Source organism: Microcaecilia unicolor, chromosome 10 (genome assembly GCF_901765095.1).
Source record: "Microcaecilia unicolor chromosome 10, aMicUni1.1, whole genome shotgun sequence".
NCBI lineage: Eukaryota > Metazoa > Chordata > Amphibia > Gymnophiona > Siphonopidae > Microcaecilia > Microcaecilia unicolor.
In genome coordinates this window covers 30,376,928-30,398,229 of record NC_044040.1, presented here as the reverse complement: position 1 = coordinate 30,398,229, position 21,302 = coordinate 30,376,928, and the positions used below count along the sequence as shown (strand labels likewise).

Genomic DNA, 21,302 nt, shown 5'->3' with positions numbered 1-21,302 from the left:
ATGCTAGGTGAACTTGTTATAATGGGGTTCTAGATAAATACAGCAAAATTTCTGTGGTTAATTATACTATAAACTGACATTTATATTTAGGACCAAACTCTAATGCAGCATGCTGAAACATGGGCCATGTTGGTGAGGGTCCTATAATGGTTCAGCATGCTATCAAATAAGCTAAACAGTCTTACGTTATTAAAGTTGCAGTATATTTTGATACATATACATACATATAAGATGTAAAAAGAAAATGATCAAGGGGAAGAGCAATGTATCACGGGCTGTATCTTGGTGTGAAAAGAGTCACTGCTGTGTTTAGAACAGAACACTGAAATTTATGATATTAGACACTGGGTTATTGGAGATTATACCAGGTAAAGCCTAGTCATAGACCACGTAACACAAAAACTGGCATTTGGAACATTCCAATACATAGGTACTGTGGTTTTATTTCCATCATTTTTATTAAACCAGATGAAAGAAACAATTCACTCATGTTCATAACATTTTACAGTGAAATACCGCGTTCCCCCTTCCCACTCCCCCCGATTATATTTGAATCTGTTTATTGATATTTTTGGATTATAAACACGATTCAACAGCAAATAAAACCATAATACACATGGCAAAGTACAAATCAACAGAGTATACCGTTAAGGGCCTTGCTTCTTATACCCCTTCACTAGAACTCAGAAGCAACAAGTAGGAAGGGTAGGCTCTTCTGAAAAACCGGAGGAGACGTCTGTTAAGACTCAATTATTTTACTGCAAGAAAAAGGGAACGACTTTAGTCAGCCATATTTCCAGGAATTCTCGATCACCCAATGCCATAAGTTATTACGTCTTGAGCGGTTCTCCAAATCCTCCAATTTTTCCACATGTGAATCAACTAGCTTCTGCATTATGCCTTGCACCTCCTCGATCTTCGTGACCCGGTCCTTTAATTCTCCTGTCCGCCGCTGATACCCAGCCAAGTCTTGCCCCAGCTGTTCCACATTACTTTAAGGTGTTCCAGCTTCGAATCGATAGGGCTTAATCTTTTGTCCAGGATCGTTTCCATCGCCCCAGTCACCTCTGCTGCGACTTCTACGACATATGCTGATCTAACCAGAGAGCACCCAGGACTTACTGGCGCCACCATTTTGTCCTCGTGCAGTTTATTTTCTTCTTTTGTCTTTTCTCAGCATTTTAGTCACCATTCTCTCCAACGAACCACACCACCAGTTCTCAAAGTGGCTGCCCCAGGTACCCTTACCCACTTTACGCTGAAAAAATTGGGTTTAAGTATTCTTCAAATGCGGGGTTTAATGAGAGGTGGCAGGAGCAGACGAACTAGCGACCGCCCCCATTCATAGCGTCACGTGACCTCCATCCAGGAGGAGCATGTCCAGAACGTATGCAGCAATGCAGCCACAGCACTTTAGTGTATACTCTGGTGGATCCATCTCCACTTCTATCCCACTGTCAGTTGGTGTACCTCAGGGCTCTCCCATGGTTTTCAGTATCACCTTTATGCTGATGACTCCCAGATCTACCTCTCCACACCAGAAATTTCAGCAGAAATCCAGGCCCAAGTATCAGCTTGCCTGTCTGACATTGCTGCCTGGATGTATCACCACCATCTGAAACTAAACATGACCAACACTGAGCTTCTTATCTTTCCCCCTAAACTAACCTTTATCCTTCCCCCATTCTCTATCTCTTTAGCTAAAACTCTCATCAGATTGTAACCTTGGGGTCATCTTTGACTCCTCTCTTTCTCTGCACATATTCAACATAAAACTTGTCGTTTCTCTAAATCACCAAAATTTGCCCGTTCCTGAGCACACTACCAAAACCCTTATCCACACTCTTTATCACCTCTCACTTAACTATTGCAACTTGCTTCTCACAGGAATCCCATTAAGTCATCAATCTGTTCAAAAGTCTGCTGCACGACATGTATTCCGCCAGTGTCGACATGCTCATATTAGCCCTCTCCTCAAATCATTTCATTGGCTCCCTGTACATTTTCATATACAGTTCAAACTCCTCTTATTGACTCACAAGTGCATTCACTCTGCAGCTCCTCAGTACCTCTCCACTCTTATCTCTTCCTACACTCTTCCCTGGGAACGCTGTGGCAGGGACTGTCTCTTCATAGTCAAGTGTACAGCACTGCGTAAGTCTCGTAGCACTATAGAAGTGATAAGTAATAGTAAGTAGTAGTAGAAATATTACCATTACTTAAATGACAATCTATTATCTGAAAGATAGGGAATGCCTTGGAAGGCTTTCTGATACCAATCAAAAAGGGGGTCCTGAGCATCAGAACCAGAACTGAGCTTATCCAAAGAAATCTTAATAGACAAAACCTAAGTCTTCCTTACCAAAAATAAAAGGAATGGAGTATAAATCCCCGCCCGTATAAAAGGTGAGAAGTTTTGAGCAAAACCTAAGTCCTGCAACATACCCACAAGACAAGGGATCCATCGTTGCCAGCAGGGAGGGAAAAACCAAGGCAGCTCATCTTTGGTAGCAACCACCATAGGCGCTGCAAACATAGTGGCAGTTCTCACCAAAACTGGGTTTCCTGCTATTTCAGCCATATTAACTGCCAGCTATGCTCGTCTGGAGGAACCCACAGCACTGCTTTTCTATCAGTGCTGAAGGCCTGTCAGACAAGTAAACTGCAGCTTTCTCCTCACACAGTCAGCATTTTCCTGCTGCTGTAGCAGCTGACCTTCATACCCCACAAACAGAACTTTTTTTTTCTTTTTAATATGAAGTCCTACCAGGCCACCACAGGTTGCATAGAAAGCCTACCACCTGCTGGAGACTGAGAAATAGACTGGCCAGAAGGTTGCACAAGTGATGACATCACAACTCAGTAGCTCTCAGTTTCCACCTGTAGACAGGCAAGCGCAAACGAAGAACCTGGACTGGTTGGATAAAGAATTTAGTAAGTTTTTTTTTTCCTGCCGCAGAGGTGCATGAAAGGGACCAGCAACCTCTCCCCCTCCCCAGAGGGACCACTGCCAGGAAGCCTAAACTTGGGCTACTACTCAGGGCTGCAGAGGATAGAACTCTTATGAGCTCAATTTAGGTAAAGACTGTGGTCTGAACCCCAGAAGCAACATCAGTCTAAGCATTTGACCTCAGAGGATAGGGACTGTGAATTATGCCCTGGGGAGTTAGGCCTGCACAAAGGACCTCCTTCACCAGACCAACCTACACCACCTGCTGGAGGTAGAGAAATAATGGAGGATTCCAGGCTGCACCAGTACTTATGCTGTTGATGTCAGTAGCACAGCTCAGTACCTCTACCTCCACCTACTGGTAGGGGGACTCAACTCATTGATTTGAACTGGTCTAGAAGAATAAAGAAACAAATATAGGCTGCATGAATAGTTCTAAACTGGGTCTCAATAACAATTTTTTGCTGAATCTAGGAGCCAGCCCCAAAAGTTAGGAGCCAGCAGCTCAAATCTCTCTGGGAGCAAGAAATCTCAGACACCAGGGTGCAAATTTTAGGTGTCATGGTGACACGGCACCTAGGATTTATTTAGACTTGTTCTAAATATTGGTGTGTAATGACATTAAACATTTAGAGCATATACATAAATTATACCCAAAGCTCCTAGTTTTGCAACAATATTGCAACAATATTTTACACCAAGTAGTAAGAAAAGTTGAATGCAACATTCATGAAAAGAAAGTCAGTGGCATGTTTGTATGAATCTGCATCTTTATGCACAGTAAATAATTTAAATGAATTAAGTAGATTCTCAATGTTTCTCATTTTATTTGGATAGAAAATAAAGATTTTAGATATTGGTTTGGGACAGGGAAGAGAGGAAAAAACAGCAAGCAGGGATTTTGGAGAGGAGAAAAGGGAGGACTATAAAGAGAATAGAGAACTGGTGACAGCAGAGGGTTGGAATAAACAGAATATGTGAGGACAGGAGAGAAGTGGAGAGGAGAGGGAAAAGTATACCTTTCACTGCATGTCCTGTTCTCCACAAGTTCCCACACTCTCCCCACTTTCTCTTTTATGGCCCTTGCTGTTGCACTGCAGGAGTCCACAGCCTTGATTACAACATATGTAATTTAACTGAACATAACAAATATGACGACTAGAAAAGCCCATCATCAATGTTTTGGATTATGGGTCACCAAATCCTACCTTTGAAAACTGCAATTTGGTCTGGTTTTTCTGTGTATGAAATGTATCTGCATACAGTGGAAGCACAATAGGCAAATAAATGGTAAAATTAGTTCTTACCAGATAATTATCTTTCCTTTAGTGCAACAGATCAATCCAGGACAAATAGGTTATGCCTATCTACCAGCAGGTAGAGATACAGGACACAGAATTGCACTGTGCCTTAAGCCTTGATGTCAGTGTCACCTCCCTGTATACCAATAAGAAGCAGTGAAAAAGACGCAAAACAACCAGAAAACCCACTGGCATGGGTCTCCTTCCTCTTTACATCCAGAAACAGACAAACTCCAAACCAAAGAATAGAACTGCAAGGTCCACATCTAAACAGAGAAGCCCAGGAAACAGAACCAAACAACCCCAGGCCAGCAGAGATAACCCAAGGAAGGTATTCCTGGATTAATCGGTTGCAATAAAGGAAAGAAAGTTATCCAGTACAACCTAATTTTACCTTCCTTAACATGGCAACAGATCAATCCAGAACAAGTAGTGTGTGCAAAAGCAGTCCCTCACGTAGGGTGGGAGCCAGAAACCCCGCAAGAAGGGCCGAAGTCCCAAGAGCAGCATCCCTTCGAGCCACCACATAAAGGCGGCAATGTCGCGCAAATGTATGGACTGAGGACCAAGTAGCAGACCTGCAAATCTCAACCAGAGGAGCCACACGAGAATCAACAAAGGAAGCTGCCACCCCCTGAAAGGAATAAGCCCAGAACAAACCCGAGGTTGCCCCCAGAAGAAAAACAAAATTGCTTCCTTCACCCAACAAGAGACTGTAGCCCTCGAAGCAGCTTGGCCCTTCCGAGGACCAGCAAACAAGACAACAAATGGTCCAAAACCAGAAAGTCATTAGTACCCTTCAGGTAATGCAACAGGGCCCGTCGAATGTCCAGAAGACGCAGTAGGGAAAAGTCCACTCTATAATCCACCCTTTGAAAAGCAGGACGAAGCAGCACCTGATTAACATGGAACAGAGAGATTACCTTAGGCAAAAAGGAAGGAACGGTATGGATCGAAACCCCTCCTTCGTAAAAACCAAGTAAGGGTCCCAATACAAGAGTGCCTAGAGCTCAGACACATGCCTGGCAGACAAAATAGCCACCAAGAGTGTCACATCCTTCAGAGTAGTTCCACGAAATGGCTCATTTCAGGACCAAATTCAGATCCCACCAAGTACAATTAGGCCGGAGATGCGGCTGCAAGCGATTAATATAACACAAGTCAATGAGGAATTGTTTGCATGCCCTGGCCAAGGCTGCCACCTGAACCTTCAATGAGTTCAAGGTCAGACCCTGCCACCAGAAGGCGAATGAAGTCCACATACCACGGCAGTCCAGCATCACCAGAACCACTCGACCCGGATGGATTGCAACCCGCCGCAGCACCATACCTACAATGGGCCATGGAGGAAGCACGTAAAGGAGAGAGTCGGATGGCCACTGCTGAAGCAGAGCATCCATGCCCAGAGAACTCAGAAAGGCCCTCCAACACCACAGACCCAGTCTCCCAGTCAGCCTAAGCCTGCTAATGCACACTTTTTGCGATCTGAGAGACCGGAACATGAGCAGGAGGGGCAGGTAGGTCCAGGGAAGGCTGTTTCCACTTCAAGATGAAAGCCTAGTGCATAGTAGCACAAGCCCCGGCGAAAAATGGCACTTTCTCCTGCTGCTCACATGGAGAAAAAACCCTGATCCGAAGGGGGAGAAATGCCAGACTCAGGCTGCATGCAAACATCCCACTATGAGAGAGAAGACTGCACGAGGGAAACCAACATGGCTGCCTTTCCTATGCTGGCCATATCCAGAGTGCCTGCTACATTCTTTAGCAGATGGGGCTGTCGCACCCGATGAAGATGGAGCCCCTCCCCCGAAGAGTCCTGCCACTGAAACGGTGAAGTGGAAGAAGCGGGACAAATGCCCGCTGCCAACTTTCGTACACTGCACTGGGGGCAGCACTTTGCTGTCTCGGAGGGAGCCGCCATGAGGTTCTCACCACTAAGAAGAACACCCTCCCATGCTACCCGGAGGCTCCCTGCTCTAACACAGACTGGGAGCTAGTAGGAAGGAGACCAGAGGCAGGAGAAAAGCACGAAGGGGGTGGGGGTGGGGGTCAAGGAACCTAGCACCACTAGGTATTCCCAAGGCTGCACAAACTAGCCACTGACCCCCAGCTCAACTGAGCTCAGAAACTGGGAACAGGAGCCAAGGCCCCAATCCAGAAGGTCATCAGACACGTCCATCACCTGCTGGAGACTGAGGTATACTGGGAGGTGACAATGAGCATCAGGGCTTAAGGCACAGTGCAACTCTCCTCTATCTCCACCTGCTGGTAAATGAGCATAACCCACTTGTCCTGGATTGATGTGTTGCCACGCTAAGGAACTTGTACGTATTCATTGTGAAAATCCTCACAACCTGGTACCCCATTTAGATCTGTTGAACATACTGTTTTGTAAGAAAAAAATAATTCTCTTTTTGGGAGCAACACTTTTTGGATTAGTCTAAAATCATCCTGTTATATCATTCACTAGTAAAAAAGGCCCGTTTCTGCCTGAAATGAAACGGGCGCTAGCAAGGGTTCCCCACTCCTTCCGTTGCTGTCTCCCTCTCTGTCCTACGAGTCCCACGCCCTCCTGTCGTTGGAGGCGGGCACGGGACTCCCTTCCCCTCCCATCCCTGGTGGTCTAGAAGTACTTCTTCGGTCGGGGCAGGAAAGAAAGAGCCCCCTGTTCCCTGGTCGCAGCGCTGCTGCTAGCTGCATCCTGTGCGAGTCCGGCTCTTGGCGTTTCAAAATGGCCGCCGAGAGTTGAAGTCTCGCGAGGCTGCTTCAACTCTCGGCGGCCATTTTGAAACGCCGAGAGCCGGACTCGCACAGGATGCAGCAGGGCAGCTAGCAGCAGCGTTCCGGCCAGGAAAGCGGGGGCTCTTTCTTTCCTGGCCTGAGCAAAGAGGTACCTCTAGAACACCAGGGATAGTCGCGTAAGTGGAGGGGATGTGACAGGGGGAAGGGAATGTGATGGGGGGGATGAGGGGTCGACCGGGGGCGGGGCGATAGCGTGAAAGGGGCTGGGGCAAGTGTCCTCATTTTATGAGGCTGTCTGCAGCGATTCGTTGGAAGGGGAGGAGTACTCCTCCCTGTTCATTTGCTTTGTTCTGTATTTGTTCCGCCCTCGACGTCATCACGTGTGACGCGAGGGCGGGGCATGGAGACATGGTGAGTGTTGTGGCTTCACCACCATGAACTTACGAACCGGTGTCTGAGTGGCTGCAGTGACGTCAGTGTCTTCAGAACGTTGAGGGTGAGTTATATTATAGTAGGTAGATATGTTATGGTTTAAGAGAAAATTTATTTTCAATAAAATGCTCTCTTTTCATTGCCAAAAGATATAGGGGAGTCAGAGTAACTAAGGAAGAAAAATAATGAAGTACGTGAAAAATCTTTAATCTGTTTTGGTGCTTTTAAAAAATGTAGTAAAGGAACAAAATCTAGTACTAAAGCACCAAATATACACCCTCAGTTGACAAAGAAAAAAATATTCTCTAAAACAAAGAGTAACCTTCCTATATTTGGGTATAGCAACATAAACAGTTATGGTGTCATGAGAAGCAGTTGATCTGGGCGACTCTCCAAAATGTACTAAGTAGTACAAAAATAATATTTAAAACACAATGTAAAAATACTTTTTACCTGCATTTATCACAACAAATCATGTATCCATCATCATGGGTAAAACCACAGATACATCGGGTAACATCTGTACCATAGCTCCCATCCTCAGATGTGCTGATTGTAGTAGCACTGGATGTCTCATCAAAATTGGGAGTAGTAAATATGCTTACTTCGTTCTTACTGATAAGGACAGATGGAGGAGGAGATGAAGGGGGTGTTGGAGGAGGACGAGCACCATAGTTGTGGTCCTAAATGGTTAAAAAATTTAGAATTACAGTTATGTTTGCAAAGATAAATGCACTTGAAAAGAAATAGGTTTGCCCACTAAAAAGATATTCTAAACACACGTTTTAGTTAATTCATTCAGGGGACAGAACTGTAGAGACTATATATTTTCAAATGGAAATAAACCTTGTTCTACGGACTCTTGTTCTGTTTCTGGTTATGCCTAAACATGCAGCAAACTCTGGAGAAAGACAAAAGTCAGAGATACAACAAACGTTCAAATATCTTTAACATTAAATAAACAGCAAACCTTTTCTGGTGGAAAGGAACCTAGCTGGAAAATAACAACCACCTCAGTAACGTATACACTCATTACTTCAAATGATGGTCATGCAATTAAAAAAAATTAAAAACAGACATGTATACAGTTCACATAAGGCAAACATGGTAAATCAAATGGCAAAAAAAAAAAAAAAGACACAGGGTAAGAAGATGAAATAAAGTAAGGCAGCAGTTGCCAAGCTGTGGATAGCAGCCACAAATAAGGTGGCTGCTTGCTCTGGGATTCGTAGCATGGAATGTTGCTACTATTTGGGTTTCTGCCATTAAATTCCTTATCCCACTAGTCCAGATGCTTCTCCCAGATACTTGGGCCCTAGATTAGCCACTGTTGAGAAAACAGGATACTGGGCTAGATGAACCATTGGTCTGACCCAGTATGCCTATTCTTATATTCTCAGTTAAGATCAGAAAAACTACCGAAGGCAAACAAAAACAACCTCCTGTCCCCCCTCCCCACCAAAAAATTAAAAAAAAAACCTCATGGGCACTGTATGGGTAACTGGCATGAATAGTGAGCAACCTTCTTCAAGAGCCATTTTCCAGCTGAGAGAACAGATAAAAGAACTACGTAAAAACAGCCATACTGGGTCAGACCGACGGGCCATCTAGCCCAGTATCCTGCTTCCAACAGTGGCCAATCGAGGTCACAAGTACCTGGCAGAATCCCAAATAGGAGCACGATTCTACAGAGCCCAGGGCAAGCAGTGGCTTTCCCCATGTCTATCTCAATAGCAGACTACGGACCTTTCCTCCAGGAACTTGTAAAAAAAAAAAAAAATAAAAGTTAACTCAGACACTAACCACTGTTACCACATCCTCTGGCAACGAGTTCCAGAGCTTAACTATTCATTTGAGTGAAAAAAATATTTCCTCTTGTTTTAAAAGTATTTTCAAGTAATTTCACTGAGTGTTCTCTAGTCTTTGTACTTTTTAAAGAGTAAAAAGATCAATTCACTTTTATCCATTCTGCACCACATAGGATTTTGTAAACTTCAATCATATCTCCCACTCAGCCGCCTCTTTTCCAAACTGAAGCGCCCTAACCTCTTTAGGCTTTCCTCATATGAGAGGAGTTCCATCCCCTTTACCATTCTGGTCACTCTACTTTGAACCTTTTCTAATTCCACTATATCTTTTTTTGAGATATGGCGACCAGAATTGAACACAATACTCAAGATGGGGTTGCACCATAGAGCGTTACAGAAGCATTATAGTTATTCTTGGTTTTATTTACCATCCCTTTCCTAATAATTCCTAGCATCCTGTTTGCTTTTTTTAGCCACTGCCGCGCAGTGGGCAGAAGATTTCAGCTTATTATCTACAACACCTAGATCTTTTCTTTGGTGCCTAATTCCAAGGAGGACCCTAGCATCAGGTAACTATGATTTGGATTATTCTTTCCAACGTGCATTACTTTGATTTGTCCACATTAAATTTCATCTGCCATTTGGATGCCCTTCCAATTTAAGTTCTTCCAGCAATTTTTCACAGTCCAAATGCATTTTAACAACTTTGAATAGTGTCACATGACCTAATTCTCAAGCAGCCCCTAGAGGTGCAAGAGACCATGTCTGAATGTATGATACTTGCCAACCATTGGGTGGCTACCAAGATCTATGAGAACTTACCTCACCAAGACCTGCTGTGGCTGCACCTAACTCCATGCCAGGAGTTCTTTTGTGAAATACGAGAGTGCACCGAAGTCAAAGGCTTCATCATCAATACATGGTCTAACAAGGTTTTGGCAGATTTGCTGGATAAAGCAAGTGACCCTGCAGATCCACTTGTAAATAAATTCCTGTGATATATGGCCATCCAGGCTACGTCCAATGCTCAGTATTTCTCCTCAGGTTCATGCCCTTAGGAAGAATTCTAACTAAGTAGTATAATCATTACTGATCCCCATATCTACATGCACCATGCAGACAAATGTTGCAGGCATTCTCCTATGCAGCTATCACCATCAGCTGAATGTTATGAACCTACAGCTCTTCCACCATCAGGCAATAACTGCCACCACTATAACCAGCCAAATGCTGGGTCTGCTTACCCATTATCCCCATCTGAGGGTCACTACAACATCCTCCTCCCTCCCCCCCCCCCCCCCCCGCTTTTCCCAGCCATCACCATTGCATCAAGATCCAGTCAAGGTTTGCAGGCCTGTTCCCTCCCCCACAGCAGCATTCACTGGTTGATAGGAGGAGGGGTCAAGCCAGGGGAGGGGATGTGATTCAGCTTGGCCTGGGAGTAATGAGAAAGGAATGAATCCAAAAAGAAAATGCCTAGCATGGGGCTTGGGGTATGAGTGAGAAATATTAAATGAGCCCAGTGCGAACAGGGGCAAATTATGAGAAACGGGAAGAACCTAGATAACAAGGGAGAAACAGTGTTTGAAGTGAGAGGCAAGAGACAAGAGTTTGACCCTCTGGAAGAGCACTGGTAAGAAGTTAAGCTTTGGGAATGCAAAGAAGGATCAGCCTAGGAGAGGGGAGTAACCCTGGTCATCTGGGGGGGGGGGGGGGGGGGGGGGGAAGGAGTGGATAAGTCTAAGGAAAGGTGAAAAGAGAGGTGGTTAGCTTGTGGGCGATCCAGACAAAGGTGATAGTATGCCTGGGACAAGGTGAGAAAGAGGAAATGAGCCTGAGGTGGTACAGAGCTGTATTTGTTGGTTCTGTTAGCTTTATATGCCTTAAATAAAAAGGCAAATTTATAAAAATGTGTATTTCAACCCCTCCCCCACCAAATAAGGTGAACTTTATGTTTGATAATTTCCATTCCTTGATTCTTGCTAGACCAGTCTTAAAATCAATCTTACAGTGTTTCATAAAGGAATCCAGCAACTCAGGTGGAATGCACATGCAGCTAACCAGGGACTACATTCCTATGAAGAATATATGTTGCCTCTATTTAATTGACTTTACCCAATACACCAACATAGACAGAATCCACTTCCCCTTTACATGGCCCATAAAACAGAACAACAAACATATATCTTCAGACGTTTGCTGCCTTCGATATCAAAATATAACCATGCAAAAATCCAATCTATGAAACTTCCGAACAGATACAGATGCTCCTGTGTCTGAGAACACTGGGATCAAGACCACTTTATTCATATGAAAAGTGAGAGACCACCTTACACAAGAATGACAGCATTTAGTGAAAAGAAACTGAGTCATCCCTAAAGGACAAATAAGGAACCCTGCAGGACTGGGCCTGCAACTCACACACAACTGATGGAAGAGATAGCAACAAGAAAAGTCATCTTCAAATCAGATCCTCCAGAGAAGCCTGTTTTAACAGATAAAGGGTAGACCAAGCAAGGTGTTGAGGACCAAGTTAAGGTCCCAGGGTGCCACCAGAAGCACAAAAAATTGATGTTTGGCCACCATCTGGAGGATCCAGCCAATCAAAGGCCAGAGAGGAAACACAGAAAGGCTCCTCCCCTTAATCAAGGTTGTACCTATAAGTTGATCCCTGCAGAACCAAACTCTTATCTGCAGCTACAAAAGAGATGGAACACTTTGCGTCCTACTGAGACTCAATTAGATTGTTGAACAGAGTCCCTCAATTTTCCATTAGACTCCCACTCCCCCACACCTGTGGATGAAAAAGTCAAAATGCATATTTTCTGTTCCTGCAATGCAGATCACCAAAATTGCCAAGAGATGGAGCTCCACCCAGCTGCAGATTCAACTGACTTCCTGCGCCATAACTCTGGGTCCTGCTTTGCTTGTTGACATAGGCCACTACTACAGATCACCAGTCATCACCCACACCACCTTCCCCTGCAACAGTGGGAGAAAATGATGCACCAAATGCAAGCTGCTTCTGAAAACCAGGCAGCTGATAGACTACACAGCCTTCTACTGTGATCGAAGCCCTGTGCAAGCCAGCCGAGGCAATGGGCTACTACCCTCCAGCACTCACATCGGTGATGATGATGATTATCCTATCCAGGTCAAGAAGGACCCCTGTGAGCAGGTAGTTCAGGCTGTCCTACCACGCAAGGCATCTTCCCCTCTCCTGGGCCCTTGAGAAATGGGTCATGAACAATGAGACACCACCACCCACTGGAGAGGTCTCGTGGGTCCTCATCTACAGCCATCACTTCCAGTGTCACTGCCAGGGCTGTGGAGTCTGTCGGAAGTGCTAAAAATGTACCAACTCCAACTACTACTTCAAAATAAATAAAACATACAACTGTGTACTACATACTTTCATTTAGTAGCATTCGTTTTTGTTCAGGTTCTTTGTTCAAACTCCCAAATAAATGCATTTTGTAGTCTATTGCTCCTAGTTATGTACATAAAGAAATATCTTATGTTTCCGTAAACAAATTTCTCTTAGATTAACTATACATAGGAGTCAGAGTGAGGGTTAGACAGCAGAAAAATAGACAAGTAGGGGTGGAATTGAAGGCTTGGTGGACACTGCCATAAACCTGAGGAGCTGAAGATATTCCCTGGCCCAAGAACTTCTTGCATCCATTCAGCAGTGAGGAACACTGATCTCCCCCCCCCCCCTCCTGGTGTCAAACCATACCCCAAGAACTTCTTGCATCCATTCAGTAGTGAGGAACACTTATCCCTCCCCATGTTGTCAAATTGTACCCCAAGGTAATCCAATTCTTGTCAGGCGGCCAAATACTAGCATAGTTCACCACCCAACTGAGGCATTCCAACATATTTGGCAGAGTTTAAGAACAGATGGTTTAAATGAAACCAGACAGACAACATTTAAAACACTGATTGAATGATGCAACACTATTAGAAGGAGAAAAGACAGGACATTGTCTATATAACAATACGCATTCCCCGACCCTAAAGACTGAATGACCAGGAGAAGTGGGGAGAGGGGGCAAGATAGATAACAAAGAGGGTTGGCATGAGAATAGATCCTTGTGAGAGATCATAGGGTAAGGAATAAGAAGATAATGTAGGGGCAGATACATACCATATTTCATATGACCTATTAGAAACAGAGCTGAAACCACAAGAGGACAGAACTAGTCCTGAGGGAGTTCTAAAAGAGGACACCTCTCTAGGTAAGTGAACGTTAATTTGTTCTGTGCTTTGACTTAAAAAATTGAGGTAGAAGACAATTTGTAAGGTTTATTGATAAGAACAGTTTAAATTTCATTTAAAAAATCTTTATTAACTGTTTAAATAATGAAAAACTTTTTTTTTATTTAAGCTTAAAACTCTGGCAGAAAGAGTAACTTAAGCATTACAAGATAACCAGTGGATAGCACAGCAGAGCCTAGTTCACTCTTATCACATACCCTCCCCTAACTCCCAAAAGGGAGGTTTGTCATTACAGAGTATTTTCATCTGCCAATGACTGCCCTAAATGATTGTTTTTACACTTGCTGAGAAGCAAGCACTAAATAAAAAGCATACAATATACCACATAATCTTAAAGATCTATATATTAGTTTAATACTCCTACTACCTTAAGGGGAAATTATGCCCTACCTGGGTGCTCCCTGGAACAATCCAGTATGCATCTGACCAAGCAGCAGAAGGGCCCTTTATAACGCATCCATGCCCCACTGATCACTGCAGCAGCAATGATAATCAGGAGAGCTAACCACCACAGAGTGGCACACGCTATCCTGCATATAGCAGGATATAGAAGTACCAAGAGAACCCTGTTTTACTGCCAATCAGAACACCACTTTTTTTTTTTTTTTTTTTTTTAATTAAAGAACTGAACACAAACAGAGCACACCCAGAAGCCCAGGCCGAGGTCTTCCAAGGGCAGGTTAAAGAAGTGTAGCTGACTAAAAGAAAGAAATGTATCCACTAAGACAATTTCCTCTTCCTTAGCATCAGTTACACTGTTCTACTTCAGTACATTCCATCAGTGCAGATTTATTGCGTGGGAGAAGACAAGGCCCCCGAATGACGGCTCTGCCAAAGTTTGAACAGACTGTGACCAAAACATCCAATCTGTAGTGCTTAGTAAAGGAATGAAGTGACAACCAAGTCACTGCTCTGCAAATCTCCTGAGAAGCCACCGCATAGGCCTCCACCAAGGAAGAAACCTCAGCCTTCAGCCCCTGAGGCACCAGACGGTTCTTGCAAATGTAGGAAGTCAATAGGCGCCTTAATCCACTTCATAAAAGAGGCCTTAGAGGCCACCTGGTCCTTCCGAGGGCCATAGAAATACAAAGAGGTGGTCAAAGCCAAAACTCATTTGTCTCCTTCAGGTAGTGGAGAAATGTTTTCTAGAAATCCAGCTTGCAGACGCCTCTGATCCACAGGAGTTGAACCCTCCATCACAAAGGAGGGCAAGTAGACCTCCTAATTCACATGGAATAGAGGCACCATTTTTGGCATACACAAGGACACCGAGTCCTCCAAAAAGGAAAGAAGATATGGGTCTCAACAAGACAGGGTCTGCAGATCGGAAACCTTACGAGCAGAGGTGATAGCCACCAGGAACAATGTCTTGAGAGTAAAGTCCTTAAGTGCAGAGGCTCAAAGGGAGCCTCCAAAAGGGCCTGGAGAACCAGATCCGAGGCCCACAAAGGGAAGGAAGGATGAAGCAGGGGAGCAGACGTGCCACCCCCTTCAGAAATTAAGCCACCTATCTATGGTAGGCCAGAAGTGCCCTTCACTTTCCTCCAAAAACTAGGCAGAGCAGTAACCTAAACCCTCAGGGAGCTCAAAGCCTGCCCCAAGCCTTGCTGCAGAAATCTCAAAACAACGGGTATCTGAGCCCTCCATGGAGACAGGGACTGTTCCCCACATCAGGATTCAAAAACATATCAAACCCTGACATCAGGGAGTTTTCCTCTGCAAGCACTTCCTGATGCTGAGCACTGAAGTATGATGCTCTCAGTGGACAATCTGGATGAGGTTGTTGTCAATTGAGGCTATAATCCTCCCGAGTTTACAAGGGACCACCTTTCTTGGGAAAAATTTTAACTTTCCTCCTACCGGTAAGTCAACCGGGACAAATACTTTTGCTGCAGACATGCTCTGCTGGAGCCAGTCAAACGTTCACTCCCTGCTTAGACTGGGGACCCGGCTGAGACTTCTGGGGTCGCTGCTGAAGAGGACAGGAGCACAGAGAATTTGACCACCACGGAGTAGTGCAGAAGCTGCGGTTTCTCAAACCCAGGAGTCAAAAGGACCCTATACATGGAGTCCACCTTCTTAGGATCTGTGCATCTTAAGGATGTTGTGAACAGGCACTGTCACAGCTTCCATGGGAGGGGAATCATAATCGTCCAACATCTCGGACCTGGGCTCGTCCTCGACATCCAACTTAAATGGAATGGTCTCCGCCATTTTTCTGAAAAAAAAAAAAAAAAAAACACACGCACACAAAACGAACAGCTCATCTAAAGGAGATTTATTCCTTTCCTGCAGTGAAGAGGGGTCTGGCTCAACCTCAGATCCCCAGGTAAGCACCTGCCTCAGCCTACTGAACACATGGCCAGATTCTGGGCAAGAGCACTGAAGTGCAAGGCGTCTCCTGGACCACAGGGACAGGCTGGATAGCAGCACCGCATTGGTCAGCGCCAGCCCTGATGCCCAGTGAAGCGCCAGCATTGACAAATGGCCATCACGCAGGGAATGGATTTCCAGGATAGGCTGGAGAAAACGCCAGTCGGTGCCAGTGCCCTCGATGCCTTGGTGCAACGCCAATCTAGGACGCACCCTAGCTCCTCCTGTAACATGATCGGAGCCACTCATCAAGGACAGGCATTGGTAAAGACAGGGCCATTGTCAGTAGGGAATCAGCCTGTGAAGATGTTGAAACTGAATCAGAGGCAGAGTCCCGGCTTTGGGGGCAATGGCACAATTGGCACTGCTTCTATGGAGGAGGGAGCGGCCCTCCCAGCACCAATGCTTCTCAGGTACCGGTGACACTGGTGCCCAGGGGCTCAAAGCAGACACATTCAGGTGCTTCTTCACTTTTGATCTTCAGTGTTGAAAAAGACAAAGCGAAATCCACACAATTACTCAGTGTCAGGTCTGACAATGCTTGGTCTGAATGGGTGCTTCTGGTGCCCGACATCAAGGGAGGGGGAGACTTCATCGATGTCAAGGCATCTCCAGTGTTCAGTGCAGTTCCTGACCAAAGGAACAGATACCTTTGATGCTGATGGACCGGACTTCTGTGTTCCAAAAAGTCTTTCACGTAGGGCTTCACAACTTTTCTGGGTTCTCTTATGTATTTGAGCACAAAAAAACAGAGAGAGAACTTATGGTCAGGGCCCAGACAGGTTAGGCATACGTCATGTGGGTCAGTTACAGGCATGGTTCTAGCACAGTTTGCCCTGCTTGAACTCATTGTAAGATTTCTGGGACATCACAGGGAAACTAGCAGTTGCAAAATTGAACTGCTCAATCGTGAAACAGATTTTTTTTTTCTTTTTAAACAAAACCTGGCCAGAAGCTCAGGCCTAAGGAGGCCACCAGCCATGGAAAAGAAAACTTTAAAAAGCCAGAGCACTAGCAAAATAAAGGGAAAAATTCTAAGGGGGGATGGGGGAAGAGTACCGTTCTATTCAGAAGAGGCAGGAAGGCAAAGGAAACGCTGAAGCAAAATAACACGCAACAGCTACTGAAAAGATGTCTTCACTGCTCCATGGAAAAGACAAAACTGTGGGTCCCACATGAGTAAGGCAGGCAGAAAAGCACTCACACATGTGCGGTGGGGGCCTGCCAAAGACTTCTACAAACAGTAGAACACTTGGCAGCATCTACATCGGGGCTCCGTAGATGATGTCACCCACACGTGAGAAAACTAAATTCTGCTTGTCCTGGGAGAAACTAGTGGTTTCTTCCTCCTTTCATATTATAGTACATCTGTTCATAGGGTCACTTCCTCAACCCCCACTCCATATCATCCCCTGCTTCGAACACCAACTCCAGCCCTTGTCCCCAACCAACCCCCTGCAGACAGCAGGGCAACATGTATTTGATGCTGCTTCTGCCTCCTCTTCTACCAATTCTGTAAAGTAGAAGTACTAGAGGCCAGTGGAGCTCCCAAGCTGGAGGACAAAGCTGCTGGGAAGATAGAGACTCTGGTTCACCCCACTTCTTTCAGCTGCTGATCTCCCGGGGCAAATACAAGCTGGCATACTTACAATTTGCACCAATGCACATTGGTTGGGAATCTGCTGTAATCAACATGCCATGGTCAAAACACAAAAACAACAAAAAATCCAAACATTTTAAAGAGAGAAAAACGCTCAACTAAGGATACTACCAAGCCAAAAAGACATAGGCACAAACGGAGAAAAGAATAACAGATGAAAAACCTTACAGAACATACAAAAGAGAAATCAGATAATCAAAAATAAAAATTAGGGACAGTGTTTCAAATTCTACATGAATCTCTTCCTGCACAAACTTGGAAACGTTTTCTGGAAAGTTTGCCAGATATGCTTTAGGTGACATGGGATACAGATCACATAGCCAGCATGAGAAAGTTCTATTCAGATTGCTCATCTTCAGACAATATATCCATAAAATAAAAAAAATTTAAAGACACTTACAGCATAAGGCAAACCAATGTAACTGTGTGAATGATGAGAACTGCTGGTATATAAATGAAGCGGATAACTGTTTGATTTTTCAACGACCACTGGGCTAGCCTCTACGGATTCTGGTCTGGAAAGCAAAAGCGCATTTAATTAAGAAGAAGAAATAAACAAATTCTATACATGTATATTTTAAGCTTATTATGCTATGTTAATTAGATTTATGATATACTGTTTTTCTTTGGTACAACCAAAGCAATTTACATATTACATACAGATACTTTTTCTGCCCTTAGTACACTCACCATCTAAGTTTTTTTGTACCTTAAGCAATGGAAAGTTACTACAATTTTAGCTGTTTGACAGCTCCAAAACAACATCCCCAGTTCCAGAGCAAAAGTAATGATGCATAATTTGTACAAATGCATTTTAGACTCACCTGAGGAAAAATTATACCATGCTATGCATGCAATTTGATTTGAAGGTGGTTATGAGAACTAGACAATTTACATTTTTTTCAATAATTTTCTGAAGCACCTGAGAGGGTGAAGATTTTTAACTAGTGAAATCACTGACCTACACCTGGCCTCCAAGATTCCTGCTTACAAGCCTACCATACTCAAAACAGCTGTAACAATCTACCAAGTGGAAGAAAGTAAATGCTGGAAGGAAAAATTAGTTCTTACCTGATAATTTTGTTTCCATTAGTCCCAACAGATCAATCCATCTACTAGCAGCTGAGAAAATGCAGAGCTCTGCCATATAGGATACTGTGTAGCAGCCCCATCTTCAGTATTGTTGATAGCAGAGTAGTGCTGGAAAACCACCGAGCGTAACAATCGTCCTCACCCTGATGTCTTCTCCTTGTTGATGTGTGTGTGTGGGGGGGGGGGGTTGTTTTTGCTTTTTTTTTTTTTTTTTTTTAATTCTAAGAACACGAAGCAACTCAACCATGCAGAACAACCTCCCAGATGGAAACCCCCACTTTAGTAAAGAGGAGGAACAATCCCTGCGTGACAATGCCTGCAGTTCTGAAACTTGCCTAGCAATCACCAGCAGGAAAACCGCCTTTAAGGTCAGATTGTTCAAAGAAAATCCAGTGGCTCAAACAGCGGCCTTTGGAGCATTCACAGGACCGAGTTAAGGCTTCAAGAGGGCACGATGGGACGTTGAGGGGGCCAAAAATGATCCACCACCTGGAGAAACTGGGCTATATCCAGATGCACCGCAAGGGACCTGTCCTGCACACGATTCCTAAAACAGAACAATGCCGCTCCTGGACCTTCAAAGAAGTGCTTGTTCAGTCCAGCCTGCAAGAAGGAGAGAATGGTGTGCCACTGATACCCCAGACGCTTGCAAGACTACCTCCGTACACCAGGAATCAAACGTGCACCAAACTCTCGCATAAGCTATCAAAATAGAACACTTCTTTGCTTGGAGCATAGTGGCAAAGACAGGATTCCAGATAGCCCTTCCTCTTCAGACTCGCCCTTTCATGAGCCATACTGTAAGACCAAAGGGGGAGGGATCCTCCATGAGGTCCCTGCATGAGAAAGCACTTCTGGAAGACAGCCGAAGAGGGCTGCCAATCTGCAATCTGACCAGGTCAGCATACCAAAGGGCATACAGGCCAGTCCGGGGCCACCAGAATTGCCAGACCTCAACGTCCTGCAATGCGTAGATGCAGTCTTTCATCGGCCACAATGGGAAGACATACAGAAACCGATGCTGGGCCATCTATCTCTTCCGAACCGCACTCCTTGTCCCTGCTAAAGAATCTGGGAACCTATGCATTGTCCTTTCGAGCTAGGAGACCAAAAACTGGGACCTCCCAACACAAGTGATCTGAAGAAATGTCGAGCTGGATAGCTCCCACTCCCCTGTATCCAGGAGGTTCCTGCTGAAGAAATTCATTTACACATGCGGTGAGCACTCTATGTGCACCAAGAGAGTAAAGCAAAGTGGTTCTCCGCCCACTGGCAAAGAAGTGCCACCTCTCGCATTGAGGCACCCTTCGTGCCCCCCTGCTTGTTAACATAAGCCACCACAGTAGAATTCTCGGAGAGCACTCGCACCACTTTCCCCCATAGCAAGAACAGAAATGCCCACAAGGCCAGATAGATTGCCTGCAGCTCCAAGCAATTGATCTGCCAGGAAGCCTCCACCAGGGACAATACATCTTGGGCTGCCCAGCCTAGACAGTGGGCACTGGGCTGCCCAGCCTAGATAGTGGGCACACCACCCTAGAAGACTGGCATCTGTGGTGACCACAATCCACTCCGGAGTCGCTAGGAAGACTCCATCCCCCAGAGAGTGTTCATACACAGCCATCAACACATCACAATCCTGGCTTTAGTCATCCAAGGAACCTGGACCTGATAAATCAGCCGAGAGGGAAGTCCACTGACTGAGGCCCAACTGCAGGGGTCGCATGTGGTATCTTGCCCAAGGTACCATCTCCATGGTGGCCACCATGGAGCCCAGAATCCTGAATGTAATCCCACGCCCGTGGGGCAAAAGCAAGCAGGCAATCTGCTCATGCAACTGCCACAGCAGAGGCAGCGACACCATCCTGGCCTGTATGTTGAAAATCACTGATGTACTTGAGCGACTGGGAAAGCAACAACTGACTCTTGGACATGAAGACACCTGTTATCAACCGATGAAGGAAGGCTGCGACGACTACTATCACCTTGGAAAACATTTGGGAGCCGTTGCTAGACCGAACAGCATTGCTCAAACTGAAAGTGGAGGAGTGGCCCAGTGGTTAGGGTGGTGGACTTTGGTCCTGGGGAACTGAGGAACTGAGTTTGATTCTCACTTCAGGCACAGGCAGCTCCTTGTGACTCTGGGCAAGCCACTTAACCCTCCATTGCCCCATGTAAGCCGCATTGAGCCTGCCATGAGTGGGGAAGAGCGGGGTACAAATGTAAAAAAAAAAAAAAAAAAGTGCTCCCAAAGCACATAGAAACGAAAGTAATGCTGAAAAGGCAGCCAAATGGGGATATGCAAAAACACCTCCGAGATCTAGTGAATAAAAAAAAACTGTCTTGGCTGGACGGGCCGCAATGACAAAGTCTCCATCCAAAAATGCTGGACCCAGAAAGCCATGTTTACATATTTGAGATCAAGGATGGAGCAAAATGCCCCACCCCCCTTTTGGGGACCACAAAGTAAATGTAATAATGGGCCCCATCCTAACCGAGGCACCTCCTAAACCGCCCACAAGCGCACCAGCGCAGTGAGTGTGTCCCTGACCACCGCAACCTTGTTCAGCACCTTGACAACAAATGAGCAAACTCCAGCTTATTGCTGTCCCAAATGACTTCCAAGACTCACTGGTCGGATGTAACCCTGGCCCATTCTCCAA

General features: G+C 45.2%; 1 protein-coding gene across 1 annotated transcript in view; it reads right to left on the bottom strand.

Annotated features, from left to right (window-relative positions):
* The window catches only part of KMT2E (lysine methyltransferase 2E), a 310,078-nt gene that overhangs the window by 234,727 nt on the left and 54,049 nt on the right, over positions 1-21,302 (bottom strand). The window contains 2 exon segments of the mRNA XM_030216423.1: positions 7,879-8,108; positions 17,948-18,062. Coding sequence (XP_030072283.1) covers positions 7,879-8,108; positions 17,948-18,062 — 345 coding nt within the window.